At 43.6% G+C, this 13,653-nt stretch overlaps 1 protein-coding gene across 1 annotated transcript in view; it reads left to right on the forward strand.

Annotated features, from left to right (window-relative positions):
- The first annotated feature begins 3,507 nt into the window (after window positions 1–3,507).
- Window positions 3,508–13,653, forward strand: part of PLCXD3 (phosphatidylinositol specific phospholipase C X domain containing 3) — a 49,165-nt gene continuing 39,019 nt past the window's right edge. Inside the window, exon 1 of the mRNA XM_072135528.1 lies at window positions 3,508–3,664. Coding sequence (XP_071991629.1) covers window positions 3,562–3,664 — 103 coding nt within the window. The 5' untranslated portion in view covers window positions 3,508–3,561. The remainder of the gene's footprint in view (window positions 3,665–13,653) is intronic.

The following is a 13,653-nucleotide window of genomic DNA, read 5'->3' on the forward strand; positions in this document are numbered from 1 at the left end:
TAAAGCCAGCACTTGAGAACACTCCTGAGTGTAGAAGTATTTAATATATTCTAAGTATAGGGCAATCACTATGGGGAGCTAATAAAATTACTTTAAACTGTTCATACAACCTCTACTCGGGAGAACTCAGAAGATTAATAAATACTGTACATATACTGCCACTCGGGGAAGCTGCAGAAATGAATACATACTGTATCTGAAACCAACATGACAAGGGACTAAGGAGACCACTACATAGAGTATGCACACAACCACAAGAAAGAGACCAGGAGATTACTACACACTGGATAACCAGCCAGGGACTATACAGGCTAGGGGAGTTAGGAAGTATACTACGTACTGTATCTTACATCCTATTAGCACCAATAGGAGGTGCTAAAGAGATTACAAATTAGTTTAAATACAGCTATTGTTAGAATGATGTTAAGTGAAAAATAATAATAATAATAATAATAATACATACAAGACCACTGGGGGGAGCTCAAAAGATTAAGAAATATTGCAACCTGGATTGAATAATTCCGGGTTTATACCAGGTAATACATGGAACAATATTTGATGTTATACACTCACCGGCCACTTTATTAGGTACACCTGTCCAACTGCTCGTTAACACTTAATTTCTAATCAGCCAATCACATGGCGGCAACTCAGTGCATTTAGGCATGTAGACATGGTCAAGACAATCTCCTGCAGTTCAAACCGAGCATCAGTATGGGGAAGAAAGGTGATTTGAGGCCTTTGAACGTGGCATGGTTGTTGGTGCCAGAAGGACTGGTCTGAGTATTTCAGAAACTGCTGATCTACTGGGATTTTCACGCACAACCATCTCTAGGGTTTACAGAGAATGGTCCGAAAAAGAAAACACATCCAGTGAGCGGCAGTTCTGTGGGCGGAAATGCCTTGTTGATGCCAGAGGTCAGAGGAGAATGGGCAGACTGGTTCGAGCTGATAGAAAGGCAACAGTGACTCAAATCGCCACCCGTTACAACCAAGGTGAACGCACAGTACGTTGAACTTTGAGGCAGATGGGCTACAGCAGCAGAAGACCACACCGGGTGCCACTCCTTTCAGCTAAGAACAGGAAACTGAGGCTACAATTTGCACAAGCTCATCGAAATTGGACAGTAGAAGATTGGAAAAACGTTGCCTGGTCTGATGAGTCTCGATTTCTGCTGCGACATTCGGATGGTAGGGTCAGAATTTGGCGTCAACAACATGAAAGCATGGATCCATCCTGCCTGGCTGGTGGTGGTGGTGTCATGGTGTGGGGAATATTTTCTTGGCACTCTTTGGGCCCCTTGGTACCAATTGAGCATCGTTGCAACGCCACAGCCTACCTGAGTATTGTTGCTGACCATGTCCATCCCTTTATGACCACAATGTACCCTGTAACATCTGATGGCTACTTTCAGCAGGATAATGCGCCATGTCATAAAGCTGGAATCATCTCAGACTGGTTTCTTGAACATGACAATGAGGTCACTGGACTCAAATGGCCTCCACAGTCACCAGATCTCAATCCAATAGAGCATCTTTGGGATGTGGTGGAACGGGAGATTCGCATCATGGATGTGCAGCCGACATATCTGCGGCAACTGTGCGATGCCATCATGTCAATATGGACCAAAATCTCTGAGGAGCTTCCAGCACCTTGTTGAATCTATGCCACGAAGGATTGAGGCAGTTCTGAAGGCAAAAGGGGGTCCAACCCATTACTAGCATGGTGTACCTAATAAAGTTGCCGGTGAGTGTATATAATGGGGCACATTTACTAAGGGCTTTGCGCCTGTTTTCTATCCAACTTTGCATGTTCTTTTTAGTGCAAACTGCTTGCACAGGTATTTAAGAAGTGTCCGCACCACATTTGAGTCACACGCAACCTTTTTGTGGCGCAGCTTCCCTATATCTGATGCAACTCAAATGGCCCATGGTACACAAAAAAAAAAGTGGTACACTCTGTCGGAGCTATGCTGAGGGCAACATATTCATGATGAACCTATGTACTATTACCATATCTGTATAGTAGGCTTAGATTTGCTATTGCATCACGGAAGTAATCTTGAGTCTGTTTTCATATCTATACAGTAAGATGGTTTTGTTACAGTTAGCTTGCATTGCTTATCATCTATAAAGTAAGCTTGGTGCTGTTACCATATCTATACAGTAAGCTTTGTTCTGTTCATGTATCTATAAGGTAAACTGGGTTATCTTACTTTTCCTGCACAGTAAGCTGATGGTCCCAAACCTATACAGTAAGCTTAGCTCTGTTACTATATGTATATACAGTACGTTGGGTTCTCTTACCGTATATATACAGTAAGCTTGGCTATATTACTGTGTCTATACAGTAAGGCTGGTTTGGTTACTGCATGAATACAGTAAGCCTAGATGTGTTACTGTATTTCCTACCATACTTATACAGTGACGTGACATACTACAATATCTATACATTAAGCATTTATTAGCTATCTTATCTATAGCGTAAGCTTAGTTCTGTTACCATTTCTTCATCCTTTTTCATTTTATTCCACTCTTTATTTTCATTTTTTTCAAAGTAGAAATTATGAGTGAGAAGCAAGTGAGCAATAACCAGCTCCATATTCACATGAGATATTAAACAAGAACAAAGTAACAAGAAAGAAACATTGGTCTAATACAATGGATGGTTTCAAATTAGAAGTTTAAGCATGACAGCACCATAAGTAGCCTAGCAATACAGCTTAATTCTGCTATGGTATCTATGTAATAATGTTCCATCTGTTTTCATATCTATACAGCTAGTTTGGTTATGTGACACTATTAATAATTAATACAGTAAGTTTGTATTTCCTACCATACTTATACAGTAATATGACATACTACAATATCTATACACTAAGCATTTATTAGCTATCTTATCTATAGGGTAAGCTTAGTTCTGTAAACATTTCTGAACAGTAATCTTAATTCTGCTATGGTATCTATGTAATAATGTTGCATCTGTTTTCATATCTATACAACTAGCTTGGTTATGTGACCCTATTAATACAGTAAGCTTGGCTCTGTTGCCATATCCATCCAGTAAGCTTAGTTCGGTCACTGTATGTATACAGGAAACTTTGTTCTGTTACTTCTGTACAAAAACTATCAAGCATTCCATGGCTGCTGTGGGCAATACTTGATGGCTGCAGGGGGAAGGGGGTGTAAGCACTGTAAATACAGTATCAACATAAACTACTGACTCACATAGGTTGGAGATAAGTAGATGATAGCACCCTCTTTTATGTGCTCCATACACTTGGAGTGCAGTTTGGTGCTCCTGTCCTATACTGTGCTCTATGACATTATAAGGTTATTATAGTTCAGTAGAATAATATCTATAGTGTCCATCACCTCCCAGTACTCAGCACTGGGTTAACCCTTCCTGTGCCGGGCTGCAGGGTGAGCAGTCGGGCGGTGTGTGCGCCATGGTGTGGGTGTGGTGCGGCGGTGTGTGCGCAGGAGCAGCAGTCACAGGCGCAGGAGCAGGCAGAGCACTCAGCAGCAGCAGCAGCAGCAGCAGCAGGGGCAGGAGCGGCAATGGCTTCATCTCAAGGGAAGAGCGACCTGCAGTTTGCTGACTGGATGGCAAACCTTCCCGAGAGGATCCACCGGGTGCCACTCACTAGTTTAGCCATCCCAGGTAGGTACTGCCACCCAAACCACAACTTTATACCGGCACCGCACGGTGTGAATGGAGCCGTAGGGTAACTGCCGGGTATATGACCTCCTCAGCCTGTATAGAGGGGCATAGACTGTATATATAGGCTCTATAGGTGGCAGTCACGTGGTGGGAGCAGGCAGCAGCAGGTGGCATGTATAGTCTGATATCTGACGAGCAGGGGTCCTTACCTGTATGACCTGTCACTCTGTGAAGGACACATTAGTCTGTGCGCACAGGACAGACTCCAGGATGATGGGTGCTGTGTCCTCACACCAAGGTCCTTACAGCGCTGGGAGGCTGGAGGTGAAGGATTTGTTCTTAGACCTCACTACATGGGATAGATTTTGCTACAATGTATCTGCTGAAGTCAGGCTGATACAAAGGGAAGGATGTGCTCTCACTGCAAGGGTCAAGTGTCTATATGACAGTAATGCATGTGCTGTCACTGCAGGGGTTAAGTGTCTATACCCAGTAATACATGTGCCGTCTCTCCAGGGGTTAAGTGTCTATACCCAGTAATACATGTGCTGTCTCTCCAGGGGTTAAGTGTCTATACCCAGTAATACATGTGCCGTCACTGCAGGGGTTAAGTGTCTATACCCAGTAATACATGTGCCGTCTCTCTAGGGGTTAAGTGTCTATACCCAGTAATACATGTGCTGTCACTGTGGGGGTTAAGTGTCTATACCCGGTAATACATGTGCTGTCACTGTGGGGGTTAAGCGTCTATACCCAGTAATACATGTGCCGTCTCTCTAGGGGTTAAGTGTCTATACCCAGTAATACATGTGCTGTCACTGTAGGGGTTAAGTGTCTATACCCAGTTGTACATGTGCTGTCTCTGCAAGGGTTAAGTGTCTATACCCAGTAATACATGTGCTGTCACTGTAGGGGTTAAGTGTCTATACCCAGTTGTACATGTGCTGTCACTGTAAGGGTTAAGTGTCTATACCCAGTAATACATGTGCTGTCACTGCAGGGGTTAAGCGTCTATACCCAGTAATACATGTGCTGTCACTGCAGGGGTTAAGTGTCTATACCCAGTAATACATGTGCTGTCACTGCAGGGGTTAAGTGTCTATACCCAGTAATACATGGGATGTTACTGCAAGGGTTAAGTGTCTATACCCAGTAATACATGTGCTGTCACTGCAAGGGTTAAGTGTCTATACCCAGTAATACATGTGCTGTCACTGCAGGGGTTAAGTGTCTATATCCAGTAATACATGTGCTGTCACTGCAAGGGTTAAGTGTCTATACCCAGTAATACATGTGCTGTCACTGCAAGGGTTAAGTGTCTATACCCAGTAATACATGTGCTGTCACTGCAGGGGTTAAGTGTCTATATCCAGTAATACATGTGCTGTCACTGCAGGGGTTAAGTGTCTATACCCAGTAATACATGTGCTGTCACTGCAGGGGTTAAGTGTCTATACCCAGTAATACATGTGCTGTCACTGTAAGGGTTAAGTGTCTATACCCAGTAATACATGTGCTGTCACTGTAAGGGTTAAGTGTCTATACCCAGTAATACATGTGCTGTCACTCTAGGGGTTAAGTGTCTATACCCAGTAATACATGTGCTGTCACTGCAGGGGTTAAGTGTCTATACCCAGTAATACATGTGCTGTCACTGCAAGGGTTAAGTGTCTATACCCAGTAATACATGTGCTGTCACTGCAAGGGTTAAGTGTCTATACCCAGTTATACAATGTATCTGCCATTAGTTCTAGTGTTTATTAAACATTACACCCAGATATAGTACAAATCTGGTCACATGACCTATAAAGAGGGGCTCTCATTATGATGTGTGGACTCTGCCGCGCCTGGAGCCCCCTGCGCCTGGACCCCCGCCCGCCCCCTGGATCATTAATATTCTCCTCAAGTCTCTGCTAAATCGAAGTTTCATCCAGCGCAATGTTAGGCACTGATCAAAGGTTGCAGCACAGGAGGCTGCGGCTCAGCCATGAGGTCAGGCACAAGGCTGGGGCGGGGGGATATCACAGAGCTCCACTTTGGGGGCACTGACCCCACCAGGGGGTATCTAATGTAAGAGCAGAGCTGGGGTCTCCATGAATAACTACAATGGCCAATATCTGGCAGCAGAATTCATTAGATGGGAATCTGTGACCTGGAGCGGAGTAGCCCTGGCTTTAACCCTTCGCAGTACACAGAGGTCGCCGGCTAATTTGTATGGGAGCGAAGGTTAACAGAGGAGACGTCGGGATTAGGCGCTATAGTCTGGATGGATGACTAGTCGCTGACTATTGATTGGGATGTAATGGGTTTTCAGTGTGTGACAGTGTTTTTACACATACATTATACATGACACGTTTACTTTTTAGTAGTTTTTTTTTTAATGTTCCTATTATTTTACATTTCCTGCTATTTGTACAAGGTTTTCAGGCAGACGTGTTACCCCAGGATGCACTTAGACCCCAGGTCAGCTCCTTTCTTGCCTCTATCCCTACTGAAATAAATGTAACCCATAAAAGGTCTAGTGTCCATTACCAGCTACAAAGGAGATAGTGGGCTGTCAGGCGGCCATTCATACCTTAAAGAGAGAGTAGACTATGCAGGGGGTGTCCACAGGGGTGAACCTAACCTCTCTGCTGATTGAGACCAGCTATAGAATGGCGCCCCCTATGCCTCATCCAGTGCATCAGGTTATTTTGTTAGTAAGTAGGGTATTGCACACATGCTGACACCAGGTGTGAAGCAGATAACTGTCCCCCTTGACACTGCCGCCCATCTTGCTGCAAGTTGTGCTGCCGTCTGAGGCAAGAGGTCAACTTGCCTCATGGCTGGAGCACCCGTAGGTGTGGTGTCGAAATGCTTCAGGATGGATTACTATCACTGCCTTTATCAAGAAGGAAGAGCAGCTCTGGAGCACAAACTGTTCCATAGATTCAGCTTATTAGAAGCAGGTGGAGCTGCACTGTACCTTTATACTGTGACTATTACAGGACATCCTCTGTATTATGTGTGTTGTCTCCCGTGGCAAGCTCGCTCTGGTTGCCCTGGCAATAGTCTGGCTTTCTATAGGATTTGCCTGGAGGGACTGGTGATAGCCGGACCCGCTGCTGCTTGGCACATGTTACAGATATAAAGGACATAAAGAGATACTCTAGATACAAAAAATGCATCACCTGACTACACCACAGAGACCCCTACAATGTGTACGACAGTGGGGTCTGTCCTCCTGTTCTCATCCCAGTGGGCATGTGCGCCACTACTTCACACTACAGCAGTGATGGTGACAACTAACCAATCAGATCCCCCAACACTCATCACTTTAATCATGGGAAAGTGATACAGGCTGGCGGTGTACCCCTTTAATGGAGGCAATGTAGCCCCTTCAATAATTTTTCCTCTTAATAAAACCCCAAAAGGATCCTTTGTGACCTTTAAATAACTTTTAATAAACAACTTTAATTTGCTGGGAAAGGTCCTGCCAGCAGGGGTGAACCAGAAGTTTTTGTAGTCTAAGGGTGAATCATAAAATGGCGCCCGCTCCGCCGCATCCATTAGTAATATATGGTAAATATGGTTCTCCATGTAGTGTCACACACCCACGCTGAGATCTGGTGTGAAAAAACACTATTTTTAAGTGTCAAGTTCTGTCTTGTAGCAGGTGACTGCTCCCTTGATGCCGCCCCCCCATCTTGCTGCCTGAGGCAAGAGGCTCAACTCGCCCCATGGTTTGTGCACCTCTGCCGGCTAGTAAGGCCGACGGCACACGTGCCGTTTTGAACTGATTTTTGGGCCATTTTTAAGCAAGTTTTTTAAAAAACGCATGCGTTTTTGACTGGTTTTACTGATTATCTTAATTAAAAAAAGTCAAAAACGCATGCGTTCTCAAAAATGCATGCGTTTTTTAACAGACTGCTTAAAAACGGCCCAAAAACGGGATTCAAAACGCCATGTGTGCCACTAGTGGAGAAATACAGCATTACAACGAAAATCACTGGAAAATCCATTCACTCCACAGGCAGGTTCTTTGTATATCTGATCTAGTGATGGTCCTTTAGGAAACTACTTCTATCCATTTTCTTAAAGGGTGTGTGAAAATGGATTTTCTTATCCAGTAACCCCTTTAAGACAGTTCTGTCCTATAGTCTCTGCTCTAGTCTGCTACTACTGTACACAGATCAGAGGGTGGCGCTCCGATGTTGGCAGAGGGTATAATTGTTGTGATGGTGCCTTGGCATCTGTCATAGAACTATAGGACCTTGCCAGGGACAACAGGAACCAGCACAGCACAGACACTGCTGCGGGAGGGGATGACAAAGCTGCAGAGGGAGAGAATGCACGGAGCTCCTTATATTAGGATTTAATACCCAGGGTGCAGTGTATACCTTCTGCAATCCTTAGAAACAATTTACATGACACATTTGGGTGTCACGTTCCATCACATTTTCCTTCACTAGATACAATTTAATTTTTAAAAAATTTATTTTGCCATTTTTCCCCATTTATTTGCCGCCAGATGTGTGTAATAAGGGAAGAAAAGTAGCGGGAAGATAATGTCTCCCCCTTATTTTGCTGATGTATTCACAGAAGGATAATTGGTGTTTATTAGATATATGGTAATAAGCGTGATGAGCGCCGGCCCCAGATTACGGCGTACAGCTGGAAGCTGCAGCTGCTGATGGATTTATCTGCTGCTACTCAAGTGTTTCCTGTAAAATAAGATGCAGATTTGTCTCCGTCTTATATGAAAACCTATTATTCCACATGTCACTGACAGCAGCCGCGCTCCAGACCGGTATTCATCACAGAAAACGTTTTCTTTAAAAAAAAAATTTTACGCAAAATAGAGAATTGTCTCCATTACAGAAAATAGAAAAGTGTTTGGAATTTATTTGGTAATAACACAAGGAAAAGGGGAAGGAAATCATACATGAATTGTGTGCAGGAGGCTAAGGATCTGAACAAGGACATTTCCATTAAAGAGAACCTGTCAGCAGGTGTGACCAGGCTGCAGATTTATATTCCAGGATTGGGGCCGTTCCAAGTTGGGGTATGTCCTCACACTGCTGTGCTCTCTGCAGCCGGTGTAAAGTATTTCCAATGGAGATAAGTGTAATCCTACCATTGAGTATATTGTAAGTAGCAGCAGGATTGTGGATCTATTTTACAGGATTATAGCTTCTCCAAGTGCACTGAGGGGCATATCCTCACACTGCAGTGTTCTGTGCTCTCTGCAGGCAGTATTAGGGACTCTCACTGGAGAGCTGTGTAGTCATACCTTACTGTATGTTGTTAATAGCAGCAGGATTGTGAAATATGCATTTATTTTTCAGGATTATAGCTTCTCCAAGTGCACTGGGGGCATGCCCTGACACTTCTGTGCTCTTATCTCTGTGCAGGAAACATCCTTTCCTTCTGTTGCATGACAAGAGTTTAACCAAAAGACTGCTATAGATTGTTCCCGTGGCAAAGTACACTTTAATAAGCTACAACCATGGAACATAAATGTATTCACAGTCCTGCTGCTACTAACAACATACACAAAATATTCTTTAATCAGAAGTCAAACCCCTAGTGATTCCAAAAATAGGGGTCTGCAAGTTCCCCATTGTGAATAGAGGGCTGATGTGTATGATTGGCCATTGCTCTATTCACATTGGTGGGACGGCAGAATATCGTTGGAAGTCACTCTTACTCCTTTGTATGATGACTATGGATCCCAGGAGTCAGACTCTCACTCCCTGCTCTGGGGTAAATGGCATTAGTAAGTACCATGCCTTATATTCGCAGTGACTCTGAGCAGCCCCCACAATAGTTTGTTACTTCATTTACAACTTTACTGCTGAATCCCATTCACTTAAGTACAATGGCTAAAATATTAAAATCAATGTAAAATACCCCCTTTTCCGGCTCCTCACATCCGCTCTGGGGTGGAAACTGAATACTTCCCTGAATTATAGTGCTGCACTGCAGCTGAAAGGATCCAGATGTTAAGGACCCTATATACACAAAAGCGCAATATTGTTCCCATATAATACAGCTGTAGAGCGATCAGAGGGCTTTGTCACATAACATCACCAACCACAGTCACCCCAGAATAATGGTGTCCAAAATAGCAGTGACAACTATTTTCCTTAAAAGTTCTTTATCTTCGTTGCACTTAAAGGGAACCTGTCAACACATTTTTCACAAATACAGCTTTTGACAGGCTCCCACAAAGCCCTAATCACTAAATCCTTGCTTTGTTTAGCTAAAAATTGTTTTACTCACATCCTCATAAAATCAAATTTTTTATCTTTCCTAACATCAGCAGAGAGTCCTAGAGGGGGTGTCCTGCTCGGCTAAGAGGGGGTTTCCTGCACGGCTAAGAGGGGGCTAAGAGGAGTCCAGCGGCTCCTTCCCATGTCCCATGCCTCCTTCTCAGCATTCAGCGCTTCATGTCATGTGACTCTGATGATGTCATCTACGGTCCTTTACATATCTAAAATCCACCCCATGTATATATCTGATTACATGAAGTAATCACATGGAGGCATGGGGAGGAGTAGAGGTCCATGGAGGCTGCTGTCATTTCATGTGATTAGATACATACATGATTTTGCAAATGTTAGTGGGTAAAGGACCTTAGATGACATCACCCAGATCACACAACATGAAGTGCTGAATGGTGAGAAGGAGGCATGTGACATGGTGAGGAGCTGCTGGATGAAAGCCTGTATGAAAAGGATCCTGAGGGGCTCCAGGCTCCATAGGTGTTAATGGAGCCTATAGCCTCTCAGGCTCATTTGCATACAATCTTTCATCCTGGTGGTAGATGCCCTTTAAGCTACAACAGACGTCAGATGCCCTTTAAAGAACAATGGCATTTAGTTAATAGAGTTCTTTGGGAACCTATCATCAGCAATATGTGGTAACAGGTTCCCTTTAATGTATCATAGTATCATAGTAAGGCTGGAAGGAGACGCAAGTCCATCAAGTCCAACCTTTAAGAATTAAATAAATGTTTTATCCCCATAACCCGTGATATTTTTTCTCTCCAGAAAGTCATCCAGGCCTCTCTTGAACATGTACATAGAGTCTGCCATAACAACCTCCTGCGGCAGAGAGTTCCACAGTCTCACTGCTCTTATAGTAAAGAACCTTTGTCTATGGTGATGGTAAAATCGCCTCTCCTCTAGGCGTAGAGGATGCCCCCTTGTCCTGGTCACAGGCCTAGGTATAAAAAGATCTTTGGAGAGATCCTTGTACTGTCCGTTCTGGTATTTGTACATTGTAATGAGGTCTCCCCTCAGTCGTCTTTTTTCTAAACTGAATAATCCCAAGTTTTTTAATCTGTCAGTGTATTCTAGTTCCCCCATTCCCCTAATAATCCTGGTTGCTCTCCTCTGCACCCGTTCCAGCTCTACTATATCCTTTTTATACACTGGTGCCCAAAACTGTACACAATATTCCATGTGTGGTCTGACCAGGGATTTGTATAAGGGCAAAACTATGTCTTTATCATGAGAATCTATTCCTCTCTTGATACATCCCATTATTTTATTTGCTTTAGCAGCAGCCGCCTGGCTCTGGTCACTAAAATTAAGTTTACCATCCACCAATACCCCCAAGTCCTTTTCAGCTTCAGTTTTACTAAGTAATTGACCGTTTAGTACATAATTATACTTTTTGTTTCCATGGCCCAAGTGCATAACTTTACATTTATCTACATTAAACCTCATCAACCATTTCTCTGCCCACTCCTCAAGCTTCCACAAATCCCTCTGTAATGCTAAACTATTGACCTCAGTATTTATTACTTTACACAGCTTAGTATCATCTGCAAATATTGAAACTTGACTGTGTAAACCCACTACAAGGTCATTAATAGAAATATTAAAAAGAAGTGGCCCCAATACTGATGTCCTCACGGAGATCTCTGCTTGCTATTAGTCTGAACATTGCATGTACACGGTTTTGGTCTGCAGAATTGCACACTTTCTACTGAATCAGGGCAGAACCTCATGCCTAGCATGTAACTGCCATGACAGATGTTTCTCTATAAAAACAGCAAGCAGAGATCTTGAAAAGATGAAACAAACCCCATGAAAATTGTTTAAAAGCTGTGAAATGTTTCTCCATAAAATACCTTATTGAGACAACATCCGTATATGGATAGCAGCTCTGGCCGTCAGCTGATATCCACGTAATAATTCTAGACACTCATTCAGATGAAAACATTACTGCCATATCATGTATCCATCAGCCAAATCCTCCAGACAGGAATATGGTCTTTTTTTCCTAATTTAAAATCTCGTTAGTATGGCTAATAGTGTCAGTATCCAAAGCAGGTGCCATATAAACCCCCAGAAGCCATAATAATGGATGAAGGACATATATGGCGGTATTATGTGATGCTGTACTGCAAGAGGTCTGGGGCATGAAGCTGCTTAATCTATACGAGACCCCCAACTATAATGTATTATTTATCGTACTGGGGAAGGCGCGCCTTGTGTCCCCCCATGTGGTCATCAGCTGGGGTACCGGCAAACCCCCTGCACCTCCTCATTATGGGAGATGCCTCTCCATCCGAAAACTGAGTGACTTGTGTAAAAACGAAATATAAAATAAGTAAAGATGGAGTAATTGCCTCCATCGACCAGCAATCACATCTATATACACTGGCACTACTGCGGGAGTAGCGGCTTTCATCTCCACACACGTGGCGGTGTAATCTGTGATTTCGGATGCATACATTTTCTGTTTGGTAACGTTGTTGTTGCGGCGGCTCCCGCTCGGCACATCCGCTCGGAGCGGGCGGGCGGAGAGATGAAAGGAGTGAATGGAGCACAATATGTATCTCTTTCAATTAATATCACGCAGAATTTCTCTTACAAATGGAAATTGAGAGTTGGCTTTCCGCCTGTATTTCTTGCTAATTTCGGAATTGATAACGCTAATGTTTAATGGATTTGGCTTGTGAGGATCCTGCCAGACACAGGCGCTCCCGTTCACCGCGTAATGAGCTTTTCTTATCCGTTTTTCAAAAAGAAATTTAAAAAAAAAAGTAGAAAGAGAGAATGAATTTCAATGATTAATATAACCGAGCAGATAATTACTGATATTAACTCTGTAGTAACCTGCAATATTGTCCTGGCCAGAACCATATACTGATCTTTAATCCAGGTCTCCATTCTTTACAGTGACCTCTGCCCAGGTCACAGAGTATAGAAGTCAATAGATGAAGGACACAGGTTACCTCCCCTTTCCCACACTATGACCTCATCAAAGGTCACTAAGCATGCCCGCTACACAATCCCATATAGGTCAGTAGGTTATCTCCTGTTCCTTCCTGTACATCATATGGCATGCCCTCAACACGCTTCCTAAGAAGTGAATTAATGATGTCTATAGCTCCCATCCCCCTCCTCATTAATGCACAGGTCATGGAGCATGCCCCCAACACCCGCCCATAGAAGGTATAGGTGATGCCCACACCTCCCACTCTCCCCCTCCCAGCATAATGGCCCCCGCACAGGTCTCGGAGTATGTGCACTCTCTGATACAAGTTTGCCAGTTTTTTTGCATGGAGAAAGTTGGTTTCCCAACCTGCATCTCCCATGGTGAACGTGACCGGTCTGGCCAGGGAGCCCCTTAGTAAATCCGGTGCACAGTAAGCCAGGGCCGCTCCCATAATCATGAACAAAAATAAAAGAAAAATCTGGTATCGGAAAATACGAAAATATTTTACTACCTAGTTTTAATCACTAGAAGAAATGTATTTGATTTTTTTTAGTGAATCATTCCCTTTAAGGGCAACATTTTCCAAGGGAACTTGCTGCCCACTGGTAGAATCTGGGCTGCGATCCCTCGCCCGCCTACACGAGTCCTTCTAGTATTGAGTGCGCCTTGTGTTGTTTATCTGGTAGGGTCCTCAATACTGCTCTTATTGACCAGTGGTTTAGCACCTGCGTAGTGGGTATGTAATGCTAGGGTAACGGGTATGTAATGCTAGG

Source organism: Engystomops pustulosus, chromosome 1 (genome assembly GCF_040894005.1).
Source record: "Engystomops pustulosus chromosome 1, aEngPut4.maternal, whole genome shotgun sequence".
Lineage (NCBI taxonomy): Eukaryota > Metazoa > Chordata > Amphibia > Anura > Leptodactylidae > Engystomops > Engystomops pustulosus.